This window comes from Haliotis rufescens, unplaced genomic scaffold (genome assembly GCF_023055435.1).
Source record: "Haliotis rufescens isolate VD_foot unplaced genomic scaffold, xgHalRufe1.0.p SCAF_17, whole genome shotgun sequence".
NCBI classification, from domain to species: domain Eukaryota; kingdom Metazoa; phylum Mollusca; class Gastropoda; order Lepetellida; family Haliotidae; genus Haliotis; species Haliotis rufescens.
The window spans coordinates 16,685,854-16,709,376 of record NW_025963857.1 but is presented as its reverse complement, the minus strand read 5'-3'; the positions used below and the strand labels follow the sequence as shown (position 1 = coordinate 16,709,376).

At 40.9% G+C, this 23,523-nt stretch overlaps 1 protein-coding gene across 29 annotated transcripts in view; it reads right to left on the bottom strand.

Annotated features, from left to right (window-relative positions):
- The window catches only part of LOC124137947, a 43,634-nt gene extending 28,715 nt beyond the window's left edge, over positions 1-14,919 (bottom strand). For 4 of the 29 annotated variants that reach the window (XM_048397640.1, XM_046504385.2, XM_046504388.2 and 1 more), the window contains exon 1: positions 14,164-14,423. In XM_048397640.1, coding sequence (XP_048253597.1) covers positions 14,164-14,265 — 102 coding nt within the window. In that variant the 5' untranslated portion in view covers positions 14,266-14,423. Of the gene's footprint in view, positions 1-8,890; positions 9,036-13,083; positions 13,143-14,163; positions 14,433-14,781 lie in introns of those variants that run through there. The other 25 variants (XM_048397646.1, XM_048397643.1, XM_048397645.1 and 22 more) reach the window with 14 other exon arrangements.
- Between the last annotated feature and the right edge of the window lie 8,604 nt (positions 14,920-23,523).

Here is a 23,523-nt window from a genome sequence, read left to right as displayed (position 1 = left end):
ATGAGACCTGAAATGCCTTTGTAAAACTAACACAGTCCAGAGTATCACATTTGTATTCAGTTTGTAAAAAGTGTATGCAAACGTTTATGTTGTTACATCTCCAGCTTGTGTAACCTTTGCGATAAATGTTCCCAGGAACGGCTGAATGTTACAGGGAAAGCACCTGCATTACACAGTATAACGCTCCTAGTTGCAGAGAACTTACCAAATTACATGTTTGTATCATGAATGAAACTGATAGGATAGTGTACCGCTTGGCTTATTGCAAGAATGTAAGGTTGAATCAGCACTTAATAACACTTATCTATTACGAATCAATTAGTACCACATTGGCCAAAGTGAAGACTGATCCATGCAATGGATCCATGCGTTTGCTCTTTACAAAGCAACTTCACCTGTTGCACAGGATCTATAGTGAAAAACAGATATTATTGGTGCACTTGGAAGCATGTGCGAACATGAACATATAACAGATTCGGGTTAATGATGAAATGCTTCAGCAGGAGCTAATCCAGACTCATGTGGTATCTGGAGGTCTAACAAAGATACACAGGGGATGTACATGCTCTCTCTTGTATCATCAACACAAGTGTGTTTGTTGTTTAACGCACTCATGAATTATTACAGCTACATGGCCCTTTGTCGCCATTTACGAAAGCATGGTTGCTGAAGACCATCAATGTCGGATCTTCATGAGGCATCAACAAGTAGCTTGTAGGAACCACCGCTTAAATAAATATATATATTTACACTTCATATGCACATTTTCCCAGGTTTAACATTGGGCGTACCGCGATCATGACCATCTGGGAGGTGAAATGGGGTTTAACGTCGCGTCCAAGATTATTGCACTTACATAGAGACACGCATGTACGTGTGTGTGTTTGTGTGGCTGCTTGTACTAGTCCGGACTGATGCCGATTTATAGTGCTAGCTCACTGAGATACCATGCCGCAGTTTAACATGAATACCCCACTCAGAAACAGTATACTGACTCCGAGCCGATCAGTCCTTGTTTTAGCCCCTTAATGCTGAGCGCCAGACAGCATGACCATCTGTTACTTCACGACATAATTAATATATACTACTGAAAAGGTTAAAGAACATCCGATTCTTTCACATTACTATAGTTAATCAGTCAAACTCGGGTGTTCTTTAACTTCTTTGGAGTACACACACGTAATCTTGGACTCGACGTTAAACCCCATTTCACCTCACCTCACTGTAGTAAATCAGTGGCATCGTGTATGTAGTCTTTAAGTACCGACCATCTGAACCACCTTGAAACAACTATGCTTTATCTAGGTCCACCACCTGCATGTTTGATATTGTCAGAGCAGGTACTGATGTAAGCTTTGAGAGTAAACAAACCACGCGTTGTTTACTCAGTGCACCAACATGCACCATTACTCACAGGCTGTGGCAGATGCACTAAAACAAATTTAGAGATATCACAAGCGCGGTAAGATGTTATTTAGACATGGAACCTTTGACATATTTTGGCGGAAAATGCTCTCCAAAACATATAAATATTTTAACGATATGGAAACGAATCATCAAGTACGCCAACTTTGATATTATTTTGATAGGAAGGAACCTTGCGATGTTTAATTCATTTGCTGTCAGAAATACACAGTCAGAACTTAGTTTGTAAACACGATCGTAGAACTGTTATTAATATATATCACATTATACCATTCCTATATATTCAGTTCTATAGTGCAAATAAATCCAATTATGTAACCCATATGTACCCAATTCGCCTAGTTACCCAACTGTATAACTACTGGATACCAGATTGTATCACCACAAAATATCAGATTCTTTAACAACAGAATATTATAACAATAAATAATAACTGATATCGGAATCTATAAATCTTAGATATATGCTTCTATGACTGCTCGTTATGTACCATTCAATAAATCCGAGGTATTCTATAACCCCTATCCCGGGTTTATGTCCGATTCAATAAATCCTGGACGTCCGATTCTGTGACTCCTAGATGTCTGATTCTGTAATTCCCAGATATCAGATTCTATATCTCCCAGATATCCAATTATATATCTCCTAGATCTCCGATTCTATAACTCCAAGATGTCCGATTCTATAATTCCTAGATGTCCGATTCTATAATTCCTAAATGTCTGATTCTGTAACTCCCAGATGTCCAATTCTATAACTACCAGATGTCCGATTTCTATAATTCCTAGATGTCCCATTCTATAACTTCAAGATGTCCGATTCTATAATCCCTAGATGTCCGATTCTATAATTCCTAAATGTCTGATTCTGTAATTCCCAGATATCAGATTCTATATCTCCCAGATATCCAATTATATATCTCCTAGATCTCCGATTCTATAACTCCAAGATGTCCGATTCTATAATTCCTAGATGTCCGATTCTATAATTCCTAGATGTCTGATTCTGTAACTCCCAGATGTCCAATTCTATAACTACCAGATGTCCGATTTCTATAATTCCTAGATGTCCCATTCTATAACTTCAAGATGTCCGATTTCTATAACTTCTAGATGTCCGATTCTATAATCCCTAGATGTCCGATTCTATAATTCCTGGATGTCTGATTCTGTAACTCCCAGATGTCCAATTCTATAACTACCAGATGTCCGATTCTATAATTTCTAGCTGTCCATTTCTGTATTTCCTAGATATCCGATACTATAACTCCCAGATGTCAGATTTCTATAACTCCTAGATGTCCCATTCTATAACTTCAAGATGTCCGATTTCTATAACTCCCAGATGTCCAATTCTATAACTCCCAGATGCCCGATTCTATAACTTCCAGATGTCCGATCTATAACTCCCAGATGTCCGATTCTATAACTCCCGGATGTCCGATTCTATAACTATAAAATATCAGCTTCTATAACTCAGAGATAGGGACTCTTAAGCTTACTCGGTCTTCATTTCACGCACCCGACTGTTTCTAGCGGTTTCTAAATCTAAAAAAGTTGTTTCCAAATCTAAGCTGTTGAATCAGTTATCTTAAACTCTTGATACTTTATCAGAGTCCTGTTGAGGTAGGTGTCTCCCAAGCAGGAAACCTTGACTACAAAGTCCTCATTATCAGTTTGGAACTCCGCCAAGGGCAACACGTAACGCAGTATCCATGTTTGTCAGCAGCGTGCACTGCGATGGTAATTGCCAGGGGAATATAACATAGGAACATATTATGTCTGTTTTACCACGTATCATACGTTACATTTATCGTTGATGTGGGCGCAATGGAAGCTTGGCTGATAAGAACTGGTTACCTCGACTTAGATAAACCATGTAACTGTATACAGACTGCTTGTACACAATGAGCCCATTCTGGCACATGAAAGAATCCAATTGTCATTGAACAGCCCTTGGAACCATGACAACGATAATGTTGTTATTGTATGTCTATACATTGTATATACAGAAAAAGAAACACATTTGGCGCCAGTTAGTAAAGTAAAGGGGGATGGTAGTATTTTGCAATTTAGAGGTCTGCAGATTTTTGAGATTACAATTACAGATTGTGACATATCTATACAGTGTTCTGTCATACATGCGTGTAATACACGTCATCAGAGACAATAAATTAGACTTTCATTGTGAATTATTGGCCGTTATTGAAAATCACAATCAATCCCTTCCTCAATCGTTTGTTCATATTCATTACATATTTGGTTACATTACTTTTGCCACGTAACATCGCCCAGTCTCATAAACTGCTACTGAATTTAATACGTGATTTCCCGTATGAACGAGAACAATAATGTTGTTTATCGTTCGAATACTTGTGCTAAAACGTATTACCTGGCCGATTATTGCTAACTGAATATCAATGCATATTCGGCCCAAATATCATTTTACCACATATACATTGAATTAGCTTAACCAAAACATTGCAATCTTGTCACCTTCAACCCATTACCCTGTAACAGAAAATACAGTTTCCATGGCAGCGTCAGCTTCACTCTCAACACCAAGCCTCCCCCATACGAGTAACCACCTATATATTATCTGTGAAGCGCACCTGTATCTCGTTTCAAGCTCGGACGCAGAACCAGTAACAAAAACAGGTATGCTGTAGAGAAACATATTCTCCTATACACATATAACTTCATTATAGGCAGTTGATGGGGCATAATCTACCTGAAGACCGCCAAGAAGAACTTGAAAGAGACGTCAATAATAGTCTATGCATTTGCTTACTAGTATATTCTCAAGGACTTTTCAAGGTCCAAGACACTTCACATCAGCTCTGTGGGGTTTTGCACAGGTCAGAGAGGAACCGGCAAATTTGCCAAAATGCCAAGATGGAACCCTTCTTCATTACAAGACACGAGTATCCTACTGTGATGTGCATCCTCTGATGCGGGCTTCTGGTCCTCAGGACCCTCGAGTTTCAGTTCCCGTTCCTTCCATTACAAGGACGAGTCTATATCTGCATACATAATTCACTCCCCATGATGTAATGTTATAAAGAAGACTTATAATGCTTCACCAAAGAAGAGAATAATGCTTCACCAAAGAAGAGAATGAACGATGTTTTACGTCACTTTTAGAAATAGTCCATACTTATCATGGCGGGGGCATCATGTGTTATTCCTAAGTTGGAAACAAACCCGTCTTAGGCGTGACGAGCGAACGCTTAACCACTTAGCTACCTCGCCGCCCCAAATAAGACGAGCAAACCTGACTTTGTACGCTTTTCTGAGCAAATTGCAAACACTGATACCACCATATTACAACTTCATACAAAACGAATGGAAATATAAACTAAAGCATTAATTTTTTCGTAGATGAAGCAAAGCTAAAACTAATGCATTCAGGCTACGACTAGAAAATAATGAACAGTTTTAATCATATATCAACGCAGTATTTGTAATACAAGTGATATATCAGCCACCAACGTCTTCAGGGAACAGTTAGCGTTCGCTAAATGACCCCAATTACAGAAGGGTGTTACTTAATCTGTCTAGGTAGGTTCACGCCGTCTGGTTTAAGCTCTGTACCGTTAGTGATGTGCAACCGGGGGCATTCTTGCCAACATAAGCTCATGTTGTAACTCTCCATTACTGCCCAATACCCGAGTGAACCTTGTCTGAACTTGGCTATGGAAACCTTAACTCACACATGTAATAAAACTTTCGGACCAGAGTAAGGATATGTATATATCTCTATATAAAATCACATCAAATCGAACAGCAAAATGTTAGTTGGTTTTTTTGTTTAACGCCGCGATCATCAATATTCCAGCTGTATGTGGGGGACGAGAGTTTTTGAGATTTCCTTCCATTTGGACATGTTGGAAGGGGTGGTTTTAGTGGCAGCTCAATTACGTAGGTTGTGTGTTCAAAGTTTAGCATCATGTGAAATCAATTACATTAAGTTTGTTTGTTTGTTGTTTAACGCCGCACTCAGAAATATTCCAGCTATATGACGGCAGCCTGTAAATAATCCAGTCTGGACCAGACAGTCCAGTGATTTACACCATGAGCATCAACCTACGCAACTGGGATACGATGACATGCATCAACCAAGTCAGCGAGCCAGACCCCCGATGCCGTTAGTCGCCTCTTACGACAGGTATGGGCTGCTCAAGACCGATTCTAACCCGGATCTTACGGGTGGAACAGTGCAATGAACACGTTGAACACCTTCTTCACGACTATCAATAACGATGCACCTTGTCCAAATACAGCAACTTCTCCCTGCTGTTAATACCCGGTGTTAACGTTAACAAACATCATGTTTAAACAAGAAATTCACTGGTACAGTAAACTACGGTTATAACGAACACGCTTATAACGAACTAACGGATATAACGAACTAACTTTTTAGTCCCGACTACTTGCTGTAGCTTTACTGTCTATATGCTTATAACGAATTACGGTTATAACGAACTAAAATTAGTAGTCCCTTTGAGTTCGTTATAACCGTAGTTTACTGTATTCAAATTATAAAACGTCAATGCCAGAGAATTATGAAGTGACATTATATGAATGTACGACACCAAAAACCAGTGATGACACCAGGCGGAAAGTGTAAGCATGTGTTTGCACCAGTGGCACCCGCAATACAATCTAATTTGTCTACAAAAAGATGGTTAGGTAAGGTATGGCTAATTACATCAGTTAGGAAGTAAGTTAAAAGTCATGGGTGTCACTAATCCTATCTCTGTCACAAGACACCAGACCACCAGACAAAACTGAAATCCACAAATTCATCTACACAAGCTAATTTATTGTCAAGGTTAACTATGTACTTCAGACAACACAACATTCATGATGTAACTAGAGACCATATAATCTATTATATGGTCTCTGATGTAACTGAATGTATCAATCTCCCCACAGCTTCCACCGCCGAGCTGGCGGGCTGGCGGGCTGGCGGGAGGGCACCTGTTGTCGGATTGGCTTCTGGCCGAGTGTGGTAAGCTGTGCAGACAGGAAGGACGTATGTGCGCGGGAGTGTTACATGTAGCCACAAGGAGAACTATCGGCGCCTCCGTGCCACTCGTCAGCACAGCCAAACAGCTCAGCAAATCATGATACCTGAACTTAAATCACCCAGATCAAAACAGACTTCTATCAGGTCTGGATCTGGTTTACATGAATCGATCTGATTAATATGGCACCTGCTTATTATGCTTACGCGTTGGAAGAGTGAGAGTGAGTGAGCTGAGTTTAACGCAGCTTTGAACAATATACCAGTTTTATCGCGGCGTGTCAGGTTAATGAGGGAATAAAGCCCGAAGCGATGCATGTCTCAGACGTTTACCACATTGGTGAAACCACGGGTATGGTGCTAACAAACATAATCGGGGCGAACCGGGATTTGAACCCACGATCATAGGTTTCTGACGTGCCCAAGTTACGCAACTTCACGGAATATTGCGGCGCCTTAGATGGCCGGGCCACCTGTGCCCCGACTGGTGTAAGGGTGTCGGGACACTGATGCAAACAGGTTCACATTATTAGGTATTTTAAGATGAATGTAAAAATATACTACTTAAAAGAAGTTAAGGATCACCTGATTCTTTCATATTACTATAGTTAATCTCTCATGCCATGACAGATTAACTTTACCAATATGAAAGAATCGGGTGATCCTTAACTTCTTTTGAGTAGTATAGCATCTGTATTCTTTACCTGAGACAACATTCACTACAGGTAAACTGATATCCAGTAATTATATTTCAGCATCATAGATTTGGTAACAGGAAAACAGTATCTCGAAAGAAGATTAATGTAAACAGCAGGTCCCAATGAACAACACACAACTGTGACCTTCACTAGTAAGATGGCTCCATTTACAAACATGTTTACAAGAAATATCAACACACATGTGTACACTATTGTAATAAACGTACCAGTCTATCCGGAGACTGTTGATGACTTAATGGGATCAACACCTTGGCAAACACACAGCAACAGCCAACGACCAGTCTTAGCAGTGTATGCCGCTGATTGCATACCACCCGATATGCTTATGATAACACGCAGATGGTTCTTCGGTACAGCTCCGTCAGAAAAGCATGTACGGCTCATCACCATCTGTGCAGTATCATATCTTTGCATTCTTGTTCTTGTGATTAGTTTAAGTTCTGTGGTACGAGGTATCGTGACTGAGTGATTGACTCGCCCTTTTTTCCATTTGGAATTGCCAAGAAGAGTGAGTGAGTGAATATGGTTTTACGCCGCTTTTAGCAATACTCCACGACGGAGGACACGCGTATCGATTTGATGTGGGAGCCAATTACTGAAATTCTTTCAACTGAGCTAACACCTAAAATGTAGGGGGATTATATCAACTACATTTTTCTGCAATTAATACCATAACCATAACTGTATTAACATATTAACTGCATGAAAATAGAATACAAAATAATATTATCATGAAGAGAAAGTCTGGAATCCCACTTGCTGGGCGACATAAATAATATGTACTTCTTTTGCGCTAGACTCCATATACAAGGTGCGTGCTCAAAGCGCTAACCCCGATCATTGGATCAGTGTGCACCCGGTTCATGGGGAGTATACATTGTTGCAAAGGGATATTACTCTGTATCAAATTCGTTAATCCGGAACCTTGATAATCCAGAAGTTTTCACTTGCATTTCACTACCCGTGAAGATCCGGGATAGAATAGGTCTTCAGCAACGCATGCTTGTCGCGAGAGCAGACTAACGAGATGCGTGGTCAGGCTCGCTGACTTGATTGGTGCATGTCATCGTATCCCAATTGCGTAAATCGATGCTCATGATGCAAGTCACTGGATTGTCTGGTCCAGACCGCCGTCATAAAGCTGGAATATTGCTGAGTGCGACGTTAAACAACAAACAAACTTGGATTTTCCCTTCCTGAGTAATGCATTAAAACAATGCATATATAACTTGGACAGCATGGGTTATGCGGTCACTGCATTCAGTGCGAAAACAAAGTCTGCGTCTGGCTAAGGAAGCTGCCTTGCCTTTCACAACCTGAGCAACTTAGCGAAGACAAATCATACGTCGACCTGAATTAGTTTCGCCAAGTTCTTACGGAACTTTCTCTATTGCTCTCCTTTTGACTTCTTGACCAAATATACTGCCAGTGCTGTGATATTTTACTTATTTCCTATTTACTTATTCCAAACACAGACAGTTCACCAAGGTGTTACCTTTTAAGGTAAACAGTTCTCAGTGACGTTTCCACGTTATCTCCAATCAGTAAAATAAAGTTTTCCTCAGTTTCATCGCTTAAATAAATCCTTAACAAAGTTCAAAGGTGCTTGGCATGCTGCCGTGTCAACCGGACAGGTCCGTTGCAGTAAACGGAAACTTCCGAGTGTTGACGAATGAGAGTTGGCAGGAGTCGTATATATGCAGATTTGCAAGACGTACCTTTTTCAATCTCAAGTCCCTCGGATCGGAAGTTTCAGTATCCATGTTTTTTTTTTACCTTCCCTGTGCGCACCATACGAGGGCTACACACGTTCTGAGCTCTCAGTGAGGGAATGCTTAGTTTTATCAGACAAATGGAATGTTAGCTATTTAAAGAAATATGCAGTTGGTGCAGTTTTGTTTAGCTCCATGTTAATTGATTGCACCGCGACTACATGTCTGAGATAAACCTCGATTTGAAGTGGAAACATGGCATATGGGAGCTGTTACTGTTTCTCAAAAATGATGGGAAACAATGCGACAAGAACAAGGGATGAGTCACACTACACAAACAGGGTGAGTGAGTGCGGTTTTACGCCGCGTTCGGCAATACTTCAGGCATATTCTAGCGGGTACAGCAATGGACTTCACAAATACAACCCATGCGAGGAATCGAACCTTTGTCTTCGGTGTGACTAGCGAATGCTTTAATCATTAGGCCACCCACTGCCCGCAATCAAAATGACTCAAAGACTACCATTTCTTTACATCTTTCACTGTCTCTCCCCAAAGTAAGCCCAACATAATGATTTCAGCAGATTGGGGATATATGTATATCTACCTAAGTGTATGTGCTGTGTATCGTTTTAGTGGGTTATTGAGAAACCGGCTTGCGTCTATTCAAGTTTGGACCAGATCATTAAACGCCCACTTTAGTCACCGCCAACAGTTCAATCTGGTTCAGTCTATAAATACCCGATATCCAACAGTTCAATCTGGTTCAGTCTATAAATACCCGATATCCAACAGTTCAATCTGGCTCAGTCTACAAATACCCGATCTCCATTGTCACATGGAGAAGACCTACACGTGTCCAAACCTACACCGAAAATATATACAAGACCTGGTATCTCCTAATCCATTATCAAATTAATCCATCTATTAAAAGTTGATTGTGGAACTATTTCCTTATTAAAAAATATTGCTAACGTTATGATCAAGGAAACATGCCGATGTTACCTGAGATACGCCGATACGATATGTAATTATTCACCATGAGGTAAAATAATTATACAGAATGTTTTTTTTATATTTTTCTAAACAAAGGATTTCAAAGAGAAAGGGATTTCATGGACTGGACTTTAGTCTGTGATTTCCCCTAGCCCTGTCCAATTCCATATATATGCTTGCATGGAGATTCCATACGGACTTGTCATGTTTTAAAAAGCAAGAATTACACTATGACAGCATTTTTAGTGGCCAGATAACTAAATCTACAGTTATTCTTATTTTATGTCACTCTCCATCCGAGAGAAATTGCCTTGCTGCACATTCGGCTTGGTGTTCAATGTTACCGTTTTCCCATATACCGGATGTGAAGTGTCTGCATGTGTTCTTATGTTGTCACACATTCCCCCGCGCAAGAATTGCATATCTCTATTCGTCCTTCAGGTAAGAATATTTGCTGCTCTGGTTCTAATAACGGAGAGACAGTGAAATGCGGCAGTGACAGATATATGAGTATCTTGAGCCGGTATCAGTGCATCGCGTCAACCCACTGGCATTCACTGGCTCACACAACACGAGTGAAGGTATAGGTATATATAGGCATAGCCTCGGCCGCATATGTGAGAGCCATTCGGAAAGCTATATTGACATAGACTCGGCCGCATATGCAGGAACAATTCTTCCTGCTCATAAACAACTGCGGGGGTTGGTAGGCCCGAGCTCCAGCTAGGCTGTTACTATTTAGGATACGGTACTTTGTACTTGAAAGAACTCTATGTCTATATGCTGTATGCGCGATGTTAACTTTTCCAATACACATTTTTTGGTGTTTAAGGCTGAAAGACATTCGGTGGTAATTTAACCTATCACTTGACTTCTCACAAGTAGCATGCTACTTTAAAGATAGACATCTGGTCATACCAAATGGCTGGAAGACCTTAAGTACCACGTGACTTAAATACGTCTCAGTGGAATTCCATTGCACACGTCACCAGTACAATTTATTTATTTTAACGTATCTCTCAAAATGTACAGTTTGTGTTTTTGTTAAATACCATATTGAAAACATGTACTTCAAACAGCAATGGAATTTAAAGAAACAAGAAGTTATAATCTGCGAAATAGGTATACTTTGCAATAAACATAATTACATAAGTTATGTTGAACTAAATAATGAATTAGTTTAAGTTTAATACAAAATTTAATAATAGATATACAGTATTTAAATCAGTTAATATCTTACACGTTGTCCGTCAAATCTAAAAAATGTATGAACTTTATACAGGTAAAGTACAAAGGTTTCCGTTTGGTATCATTATTGGCGGTTGAGCTCCATTTTATACATTACATCCACCATGACAAGATTGCCCTTGCATTAGCACACACATACCCACCCACACACAGCCTATATACAGATAGAGTTATCGGTCTTACGCCACAGTGCGCCTACAGGTACCGAACCAGCAACCCTGACTCACGGGGATTCTTGCGAACACACCCACGTTATCATATCAGAGTGGAGGAACTTCCATGATAAATACAGATTTGGACCCTCATTTAAAAAAAATAATTTTTAATCCAAATGCACTAATATGCAACAAAATGCACCAAGTGTTGCAGTGTGATCCTTGGATTTGTTATCTTTGGCGCATCTGAGGAAAACATGACGGAAGATCTAGAACGCTACGTTCTTATCTTCATAGGTTTCCATGGCAACTTGGTACTTGCATTGTAGGTATTTGGCACTCTTGGCACAGGCCACTGACACAACAGGCTATGTTTCAAATATGGGCGGGAGGGGGATGGAGGAAGGGTTGTAGGGTAAAGGGGGAATGTAATTACTTCAGTAACGAGAACTAAAGTTGATCGGACAACATGACCGAGAAAAATGTTTGACAAACAACAGAACTGTTCCTGCAATCTAAGCAAATGAGTGTTCGGGGAATTACATGGAGTTCAAGTCAGTTATTCCCCTCGGGTGAGTGAGTGTAGTTGAACACCGCTTGCACACTATAACGGGGAAAACGAGAATCGGGAAGTGTACCCATATGTGGGAACCTAGGTCTATCAGACAGGTTGCATTTGTCTACACCAAACTATTCCACCGTTAAATGTGGAATAGAATCCATACCCATAATAATATTGAGAGAGAGAGAGAGTGTGTGTGTGTGTGAGAGAGAGAGAGAGAAAGAAAGAGAGAGAGAGAGAGAGAGAGAGAGAGAGAGAGAGAGAGAGAGAGAGAGAGAGAGAGAGAGAGAGAGAGAGTCTCTCAAGTGTCTATTACGGAAGTACCTTATTCTGAGATCACATTATCTCGCTTCCCTTATTATGTGATCTAGATATAAAACGTCAACGCCAAAGCATACAGGTCTCGATTTTCCACCAACACAGATTCCATTGGGCGTAAAAGGCAAACTGGCGGTGCCAATAATATGAATGGATCATTGATAATCAATGATGACACCAGGTGTTAGTAAACTATGTTACATTAGCAATTCAAAAGATAGAGATTCAAATACACACAGAAAGTTGTACGCGTGAGATTGCTTGTTCATGCATTTATCACTGATTAGTACTGACATACTGAAAAAATAAATAAGGGAACAGCTATTAAAGAATATATGTGTTTGATATCAAATGCGTTTATAACCTTGAGGACACGTAGTGGACGTCAGATACATTTCACTTAGTGACGTAGGTCGTTGTCATAGGCCATTTTAATTAAACCCAGTACCTAAGCATATTTTGCACATACACATTTACGATCGTAACATTCAATTAAATTCAGTTAGACAGTTAGACAACATGCGTATGTTGTGTGAGAAAAAGGAGACAGGATCTTCGTTCCACAAAACGAAACGTTCTTTGCGCTTCGACTATTACAAGTCTATGTTAAATGATGGGAGATACAAAACTCGTAGCACAAAGATTGATGCATGTAACAGTGCCCCGTTCTCTGAATATGTAAAGCATGTCGCAACAAAAGTTGTACAAAGCTGCAGAACAATATAAATATCCTGGAACATCTGACAACTCAATATCATCACCAAAATCCAGAAAATAGTCTATGCCCGGTGGTAGGACTACATAACTTTTTTGGAGTTACTAAATAAAGCAGTTGTCAGAAATTCCAATATGGCTGCCAAGTGTCTTCTGGCGAAACAAATGGCGGTGGCCGTGTGTTAGTTGAATGCTGTGAATCTTACCACTGAGTAGCCGGGGGCGAAGAACCTCCTCTTAGTCATAGCTACCCGCTGAGCCTCACCTGTTCATTGTTTAAAACCATTAATTAATTACATGAAGATATTCTTAATTGGATCCATGTTTGCAAATCGGAACACAAAGAACCAGCGTACACACAACCATAGTCCATCTATATCATAGAAATGGTTTATGAATGTTTTCATGTTTAAGCGTTCAATACCAAGGATTAATGACCCGTTATAACTATGAGACAAAAAAATCGCCTATTTGTTCCAAAGTTGACAAAAATATCCATGATGAGTAAATAACCGTGAAACCGCTCTGACTTATTTTGCTGGAGAAAGTTTGTTTGTTCTTGTTTGCGCCAGAAATTTGGAGGAAAAAACAAATAGTTGCTTCACCTACGAGTTAGCAGAAACCTGGTGGCCTTCCAAGAATCCATGCTGAGTCAGCGAGGGGTAAATGCCAAACTAAACGAATCCTCTCGTGGAGGCCATTTAAGAAGGCAATATTCCTTCAAATCGATGTCCATATATTCCATTTCCCTACTGTATAGGAAGGATGGGTCTGTGTTCGTATCGGTCTCTGTGTCCAGCTTGCATGTCGACATGGCAATGGTATACATACCAGACAATAACACTGCGGTGAATCAGTAACACCGTCACGTACCAGCCTTACCTATATATACCTACGGAGGAAAATGTTATTGTCTGGTATGTACAGGTGTATCAAACTTGCACAAATCTTGAAAATCGTTCCATGGATAGGATGTTTGAAGAAGTCATTGTCTTAACCTTTTCTTTTCAGTGTAATGTTTGGAAAGCGGATGCCACAACGCCAAAATAGCCGTCCATGTTGGACCTTCCCATCAAAAAACATCCCCTTATGAAACATAAACAATGGCTGAAGGTGAAAAAGTCAGCCGTATCAGGTTGGGAATCTAATAATAGCATCGCTTTAACAAAGTGTACTTCATCATTACCTACAACTGTTACACCCGGAGCAGATTTACACGATTGCGCAAGCTTGAATCAAATTCAAAATGGCTACCCGTGACATAACGAAGTTATCACACCACCTACCCTCTCTTCAGCCTCGTCAAGGGCATTTTGAACTGCAACTTGTTGAAAAGTCTGCGGATTCTTCAAATACGCATAGTTGTTCCAGACAGGAGAGAGCTTCATTTTAAGTGTTTTTTTAAAACTTATCTATAAATCACTGTCGTGAGAATCTAAAACGAAAACAGGCTGATGAAAAAGGTTGGAGTGGTTCTAGACTATGGCTTAGACCACTTCTCCCACGACAGTGAAGACTTGCTAAAAATGATTCTCCTATAAAGCTTGCGTACGGACAGGTTTTTTCTTAGTACCGGCACACATGAGGTAGCCTATGGTCTTACGTACATGCGCGGGGCCCAGTATTGAGAGGTGGACTCAAGTTTCTAATACATCTGGCATAACAGTGGCTCAGAAATATCACGACCTTTCCATGGTAACCGATTCCTGCGTCAAGATTGTCGGTCGATACCTGGTCAGGTGTTTCCAGGTGAAAAACGTCCGTATTACAGGTAAATCCAATATTCCTCATTTGCATATTGATGTAAATAAATATTGCTTATTCGGCAATTTGTACCATTATCGTTACACACGTAGTCTCACAAATGAGTTAATTATACAACATAAGAAAATAATTTTACTTACTTTTCTAGGTCGCCTAATTCGAAATAGATCGAAAATCCACGACCAAAGTTACAGCTTAGGAGGACTGGAGGGAAATCTAGCAGGCAGTGTACAGCCGTAGACTACAGTCGAATATACCGTCATGTGGGACCAGTCTATCTTAAGGGGTAGAAAGTTAAAAATATCAAATTTAACTCAAAAACAATATTATAAGCCAAAATGCACATATGTTTGGTTTAAAGAACATTAAACCATTCAAAACCAAAAAATAATCAAAAAACGTTTGTATCGTTAAATTTTAGCAGCCCGCTGTTATGGAGCACTTGATATTAACCTGACACCCCTCGCTGCCATAATGGTTCCGACCGGCAGATTCTTCAAGTGTGTCTCTCACCTGCCTATAAATGGTGAAGCAAGCCCGCGTCAAGGACGGATATTTCAGGAGAGGGTGGGTAACGGCAGGTTATTGCTTACAGTGTGTATACTTGTGTGCTGTAGTCACTCACAAGCGCATTGGTTCGAACAAAATGCAAGACTGCAGAACCTGGGCGGGCGTTTACCATACTGGTGCCACGATGACATATAGCACCACTGAGCGTGTACCATCCAACAAGGTGCCAGTGCTGATGTCGCGCGAGTCAGACTGTAACCTGATATACCTCTGAAGAAACCATATTATATACCAATGGATGTAATATTGTTGTCATTATCATGTCTCGGAGTCAAATATGTTCCGATGTTTTAATTGTTTAGTATTAATCCCAAACTTAAATAAAGAAATAACCTATATCTTATTCAATTAAGTAACACTTTTGTTTTTGTAAAGTGTGATAACTGATAAGCAGTAGAGGCAGTGATATGATCAGCTTATAGATTTGGTGTATATATCTTGATTCTTGAAGCATTGATGATATGAATATAATACTGAGATATATAGGAATAATGTTCTCCCTTATTTAGGGTTGACTGAAGTTGTGTTTTATGATAATTGATGCCGATGTTTACATGATTCGGTGAGGCAACACTGAGGCTAATAACAGGGCGAGTGAGTGAGTGAGTGAGTGAGTGAGTGAATAATATACGTTCTTAAAACCGCTGAAGCAGTATCACGCAAAGGGTCACCCCAAATACCTTTGATCCATGTTTGGTCTCGAACTCGGACCGTCTACAAGACGATGGGACGCTCTAAACAGTCCTGTACCGACAGCCGATGAGTAACATCCAAAGCACAGCTCTGTAATAGCGAGTAACACAGTGGCAATATACACTGAGTGCACTTTCTTCATAGTGCCAGTTAAAGTAGGCGGAATCAACAAACAAACATACCCACGCGGACTGATATTCATATTAAGGCCCTTTTACATAGTTAATTATCTTCTCAAAACCAACACTTACAAATATAAATTCATGAGAATATTTAAATATATCACAATCTAACCCGTCTTCATGTAAAGGAGTTTTGTTTTTGTTTTTCGATGGAGTTATAGTTAAACCTCATTAATCCGGACGATACTACATAAAATGAAATCTGCCGGTTTAAACGCTCAAGTATTTACAGCCCGCCGTAATATAGTTATATGCTGAGTATATTGCTGAGTGCGGCGATAAAAACAAATAAACAAACAAACAAGCATTATCGGGTTACGAATAAGGATTAATTTACGTATATAGACATACAAAACAGTCACCCTCTAATAGGCAGGGTTTCCAGATTAACAAGGTCCAGTCTAACGAGGTTACAGTTTAAACGCCTCTCTATATACGGTGTGGAGACTTCGTGAAAACACCGGACTCGGGCTTATCAGCATATCAAAGAATTTACAGCAAACCTTTGCATGTTTCTGTGGATTAACTATAACCTGTGGTGAACTCGATACAAACTGTAGGCTGCAAATAGGACAGGTTTAACACTGTGGATGATAGCATGTAGGCAGATACTCGTACCTCAAGTGGGAAATGTGGTCTCTCTTACGAAAATAGTGTGCTGGCATTTCCTCAGAAGTGATATGTGTAAGCCGTTTGGTCCAAAGTTGTATAATAACGCGTGCCAGGTGAGACAAAATTGAAGACAGAATAGTGCCTGGTATTAATAAAGATGTGGCTCGACGTCCGTGGCAACGGAGAGGAGGTGAGGTGAGTTAAAATTGGGTTTAGTGAGTGAGTGAGTGAGTTTGATTTTACGCCGCATTTAGCAATATCCCAGCAATATCACGGCGGGGGACACCAGAAATTGGCTTCACACATTGTACCCATGTCGGGAATCGAACCCAGGTCTTCGGCGTGACGAGCGAACGCTTTAACCACTAGGCTACCCGAACGCCCCAAAATTGGGTTTAACGTCGCGTTGAAGATTATTGCACTATGCATGTGCGTGTGCGTGTGTTTTATAGTGCTAGCCCACTTACACACCAGGCCGCAGTTTAACACACAGGCACATATTCTGACTGCGAGGCGAAAAGTAATTGTTTTATCACCCTTTGGGGCCAGGCACGGTAACAACAAGTGCCATCTTTTTAACGTCTTTTGGTATGACGCGATCGGGTATCGAAACACCGACCTTCCGCTCTCTGGGCAGACGCCCTATAGGCCATGGAGGGGGCGAGTGTCTGGTTTTCGTGTTGGATAGATCAACGTCGATGATGAACAGATTTAGACCATTGAGGACGTGCACATGGTAGAACTAGAACATATAGGGAAAGTGAGCGAGCGCGTGAGATTTAACGCCCGCACAGTATTTCAGTTATATCCCGGCATGTCAGTTGAATATTGGAGCAAGGGAACCGACGTGACGCTGTCGTTAACGTTTCCCTCTTTGGCGAAACCAATGCGCACACGTGGGTCGCGTGCAATCAAACCAAGGAATCAGAACAGATGATGGATTGTCCGTGACAACAGCATGGACGCGTGTCCGGTATTCACATATATGGATCAACGTCCGACACAACAGAATGGACAAACGTCTGGTATTCGCATACATGGATCAACGTCCGACACAACAGAATGGACGAGCGTCTGGCATTCACATATATGGATCAACGTCCGACACAACAGAATGGACGAGTGTATGGTATTCACATATATGGATCAACGTCCGTGACAACAGAATGAACAAACGTCTGGTATTCACATATATGGATCAACGTCCGACACAACAGAATGGACAAACGTCTGGTATTCACATATATATGGATCAACGTCCGACACAACAGAATGGACGAGCGTCTGGTATTTACATATATGGATCAACGTCCGTGACAACAGAATGGACGAGCGTCTGGTATTTACATATATGGATCAACGTCCGTGACAACAGAATGAACGAGTTTTTGGTATTCACATATATGGATCAACGTTCGTGACAACAGAATGGACGAGTGTCTGGTATTCACAGAGGTGGATCAACGTCCGTGAAAACAGAAAGGACGAGTTCCCGTGATTCAAAGAGGCAGATCAACGTCGATAAAGACATCCGTCCTCTGTTTGCCATCACTGACACCAATTCGCCGCAATTCGTTTAGCAGTTTTACGTTCCTTAACTGTACCAGGATTCACTGATTGTGCGCTCGAATCCAGATTGTCATTAATCACGATCCTTCGTTTGAAGGTACCATATCTGTTCTCGTGAGTTTCCTTTGTCACTTTGCTCTGTTCTCAAACATTAAGCTAAGTTCGCTGTATGTTCCAGTAATATCATTGACGGGCCTCTAAACCCAATTCACTCAATTACCGACAACGATTATAGATAATTATCTTAGCCTTTAGCCGGTAAGCGGTTACCTGTGCAGTATTGGTGGCATCTGTTAGAGCGAGTGGGTGAGTTTGGTTTAACGCCGCTTTGAACAGTTTTTTAAGTCACATAAGGGCGTTTCAGCTTGTTGTTGGTAATGGATGGTGCTGGCAAATCTTGAAACACATAACTAGAGCGATCGTGCAATTAAGAAGTAAATACATCTACGTTCGGAGCTTATGTGCTGCATTAATTAGATAAGTGATTATATTTTTAATCCTGGTAACGTATGTAGCCTAATTGAAGCTAATATTTTACGTCGCCTCAGTTACTTTTGGACCATTGTCATCAATGGCACTGATTCAAAATCTTCAGGAGGCACATATTTTAAAATCTAAACATATCAAAATTCTAAATTCCAACATGTGCTCTCTCTCTCTCTCTCTCTCTGGATGGAGAGAGTGGAACAATACTGTACGGGCCTGATTACTGTGGAGTTCATATCGTTACTCTCAGAGATAGAAAACAGCAGATACCACTGCAGCCAGAGTATGCCTATTATAGAAGACGCGTCAACATTTGACGGTGGAACCATTGGCGAACAAGACATGGCAAGGCAGTAGTGAAGCGATGTTTGTTTGTGTCTACCACAGGGTTAAGCTTGCTAAGGTTGTGAAAGGCAAGGCAGCTTCCATAGCCAGACGCAGATTTGATTTTAGCACTGAATGCGGTGCGCGCATAACTCATGCTGCCCAAGTTATATGTGTTGTATAATTGCATTACTCCGGAAGGGAAAATGCAAGTTGGTTGTTGTTTAACGCCGCACTCAGCAATATTCCATCTATATGACGGCGGTCTGTAAATAATCGAGTCTGAACCAGACAATCCAGTGAATACTCCACCTTGGCAAACAGGTTTTAACAACTGCTATGGTATACATCGGGTGGTTTGTTGAGAATAAATTAATCTATCCACGAAATTGGGATACGATGACATGCATCAACCAAGTCAGCGAGCCTGACCACCCGATCCCGTTAGTCGCCTCTGTCGCCTCTGTCGCCTTTTACGGCAAGCATTGGTTGCTGAAGGCCTATTCTAGCCCGGATCATCATGGGTCAGGGAAGCAATGTAAAACTTGTCAGCAAGCTGCAGCATTAGAACGGCGAGTCATTGAACAAGAGCACAAAGGGAACAACACCACGCTGCCTTCACTGAAAGGACTTTTAAGAAGAGTGCGAGTGAGTATTGTTTTACGCCGCTTTTCAAGCGATATCACAAAGGGGACATCAGAAATGTGCTTCACGTGTGATACATTCATTACTTCCATCTTTAACGACGAGTTATCAGTACTTCCAGACAAGCGGAGTTCTCACTAGCCTATAACTAGGTGAAAACTAGACTTTGATATAGGCTAGTGGGCACTTTTGCCTCGGGAAGATGGTGATGGTATTGCGGGGACGACGTTACATCCTCTTTGTCTGTCGAGTAATCCATCTCTCGGGACAAGTGTAGTATCGCCATTGAAAATACTGATTATGATTCTGCACATGGTACATGGTCTTTATATATTAAACTGTCCGTAATTCGAGACAATCGTAATGTCGGTAGACCAAAGTGCGGATAGTGATCCTGTTGAGACAAAGTTATATAGTCCTTAACTATAGAGTTGTCCGTAATTCGAGACAAGCGGAGTTAACAATATCGAGTTGAAGGAGATCCATTTAACGAGGTTTTCAAACTCGCCGTAAATAGTTTTGTTTTGCAAGGTAATATAAACAGATTGGGTTTCTTGTTTCAAACATTTATTCGGATCAGTGCTTCATGGCAGGTCTTCATGGCAGGTCTTCATGGCAGGGTAGCGGAGATTGTAGGGGTGGGTGGTGGGGATACAACAAGCATATATAAGGATGCTTAAGATAACTAAATGAGAAGAATTTGGTAATGCAATTTCTCTGGAATTTAGGAACGGGCTGTTCAGTGTCAGAGTGTGTTCGCTCTCACACATCATTTCTGATGTCCCTAGCCGTGATATTGCTGGAATATTGCTAAAAGCGGCGTAAAACCATACTCACTCACTCACTCACTCTCAGACATCAGAGTACACAGACGTGTGTGTTACATCACGATTGCAGTTGATGAGCTGTAAATGTAAATGCATTTGTCAGAGGATATAATCCATTGGAAAACGGCAATAAATGTCAAAGTATTAATCGACTGAAAGCAGCAGGATGTGAAAGGTGATTTGATTCTGGATTACGACAAAACCCAAACGTGTTACCAGCGCGAATATAGTTGTCGACATCTATGCACAGAACGCAGTGGACTCGCTGTTTGTTGTATCACCCGTAAACTTGACTTGTTCGCACAAAAATTCAAGTACTTCGCGTTTGGTGTTTAACGCCGCACTCATTCCAGCTATATGACGGCGGTCTGTGAATAATCAACTCTGGACCAGACAATCCAGTGATTGACATCATGAGCATCGAGTCTGACCACCCGATCCCGTTAGTTGCCTCTTACGACAAGCGTGGGTTGCTGAAGACCAAGTCTAACCCGGTCGTTACAGGTAACGGTTTGCATTTAACCAAGTATGGAATCCTAGAAGGAAAACCAAGAGATCTTAACGTTAAAGAATGTTATGATGCTTCAGTTTATCCACGTGACTAGAATATTAATACTGTGTAGTGTAATATTCATTATACTGCAGTGGTGAAAATTAATTTGAAACTGCATTCGAACAAATAGCGCCTTTGTGAAATAATAAACCACATTTCCACAATATAAGTTGTTAAAAGAATCATTTACAAAGCTTAATATACTGATGGAAACGAATAAGGAACAATGAAAAATAAAGGGAAGTAAGCTATACTGTCAGAACATTTGAGGTGAGGTGAAATTGGGTTTAACGTCGCGTCCAAGATTATTGCACTTCTATAGCGACGTGCATGCATGCACGTGTGTGTGTGGCTGCCTGTTCTAGTCCGGACTGATGCCGATTTATAGTGCTAGCTCACTGAGATACCATGCCGCAGTTTAACATGAATACCCCACTCAGACACAGTATACTGACTTCGAGCCGACCAGTCCTTGTTTTAGCCCTTAATGCCGAGCGCCAGACAGGGTCAGTACATTTGAAATAGCGCGTATACAAATTCAACACGTCATAATCAAATGTTGAGATGTTTGTGTGTGCATTGTTTCCAACGCGTATTTGGTAAACAAGGCTGGTAACTGATGATAGGATATCATTTTACGGTGTCTAAAACTTGTTCCCTTATTCATTTCCATCAGTATTTTTTTTACCATAACAAGTTTTCTTCTTGTTGTTCAACGCCAAAGGCATGTGTAGTCGTTTCCAACTATGTGAGCACGGGATTGGTGCTGACAAACCTAGATAGTAACTGGGTTGGTTGATTGTAGGTAAGAATCCCAGATTCGCACCGATTAGGATTTTTCGTCTGTCAGCACCATTCTCACGCTCCTGGGTTTCACATAAGGTAAATGTTAATTTTATTTCTGCTGTACCCCGCCGCGATATTGCTGGAATATTACCAACAGCGGTGTAAAACCATACTCACTCACTCACGAAAGGTAATAAACGATCTGTGTTACTTGGGAATTTCTTCCATATTAATCTGATGTCACGATATGTTGAGATGAAATCATGTTCAAAACAACTAACTCACAGGGATCAGTGATAAACAGAACCATGGAGGACGATCACACTATTGATTTGGATCGGTTTTCAATTAGTGAGCGAGTTAAATTTTAACGTCGCATCGGCATTATTTCAGCCATATAGCGACTGTTTTAAATTAACCGTGAAAATGATAGGTAAATAGTGAAAAAACAATATTTCTTTCGCAAAACTGTATGCCTGACTCAGGAACGTTAAAAAGTATGAAGGCGGTAGCATCCTTCTCACAACTATCCTATAAACTTACGTTTAAGCGCAAATGGTCAGTTCTTACCTGTGTGTGAGCTTATCGCTGTCAATTGGCCTGTAGTTAGAGGTTGTAAAATGTATCTATTTGCAAGTGAATGCAAAACATTTCTCCTTGTTTGGAAGTCATTGTCACGGGAAACCGAGCTGGGCAGACGAGCAGACGACGCACTAAGGGACGTAACTCTAATTTCTTACCAACCGGGCTGATCTCGATCGCCCATTCAAAATGCATTGACAAGCCATATCAGTCCGGCAAGGGGTGTAATATGGGTCTGGTTATTACACCCCCTGTGATATGACTGTCTCCGTGTTGGATCTATCGCACATGCATAATAAAATAATAAATAATAATAGACGAACTTGCTAAGATGTGATATATATTTGGGTATACTACCAGTAATATTTCAGCCACGGAGAGGAGACAAGATGAATGGGCTTCGCACATTATATATCTTCGGTATGACCTAACGCCTTAACCACATGGCTGCCCAACACCACTTGCATGTGAGGTAAGGTGAGGTGAAATTCCGTTTAAGGTTGTGTTCAAAATTATTGCACTTATATAGCGACGTGCATGCACGTGTGTGTGACTAGTCCGGACTAATGCCGGTTTTATAGTTCTTGCTCACTAAGATGCCATGCCGCTGTTTAACAGGAATACCCTACTCAGACACAGTATACTGACTCCAAGCCGACCAGTCCTTGTAATAGCCGAGCGCCTGGCAAGATAACAAGTACCATCTTTTAACATCTTTTGGTATAAACCAAGACCTTCCGCTCTCCGGGCAGGCTCTCTACCACTTGACCACGGAGGCGGTCTTGTTTCCAATGGGGGAGCACATAAGGTTTAAGAAATAATCTGTAATTAAGAAATAATAACACTCGCTTGTATCTCGTACTGATTTCACGAAACTCGTGTGAGAGCTCGTGTATTACCCTCTCGCTTGCCCTGGAAACACAAAAATTCCAACACTCGTTTAGTAAAATCAATATGACATGCACGAAAGATACGACACGCATGGACCAAGTCATGATTGGTGATTGAATGTTGTGTAAAAGTCGTTTTTTTGTTGCTTGTTTGCTTGTTGTT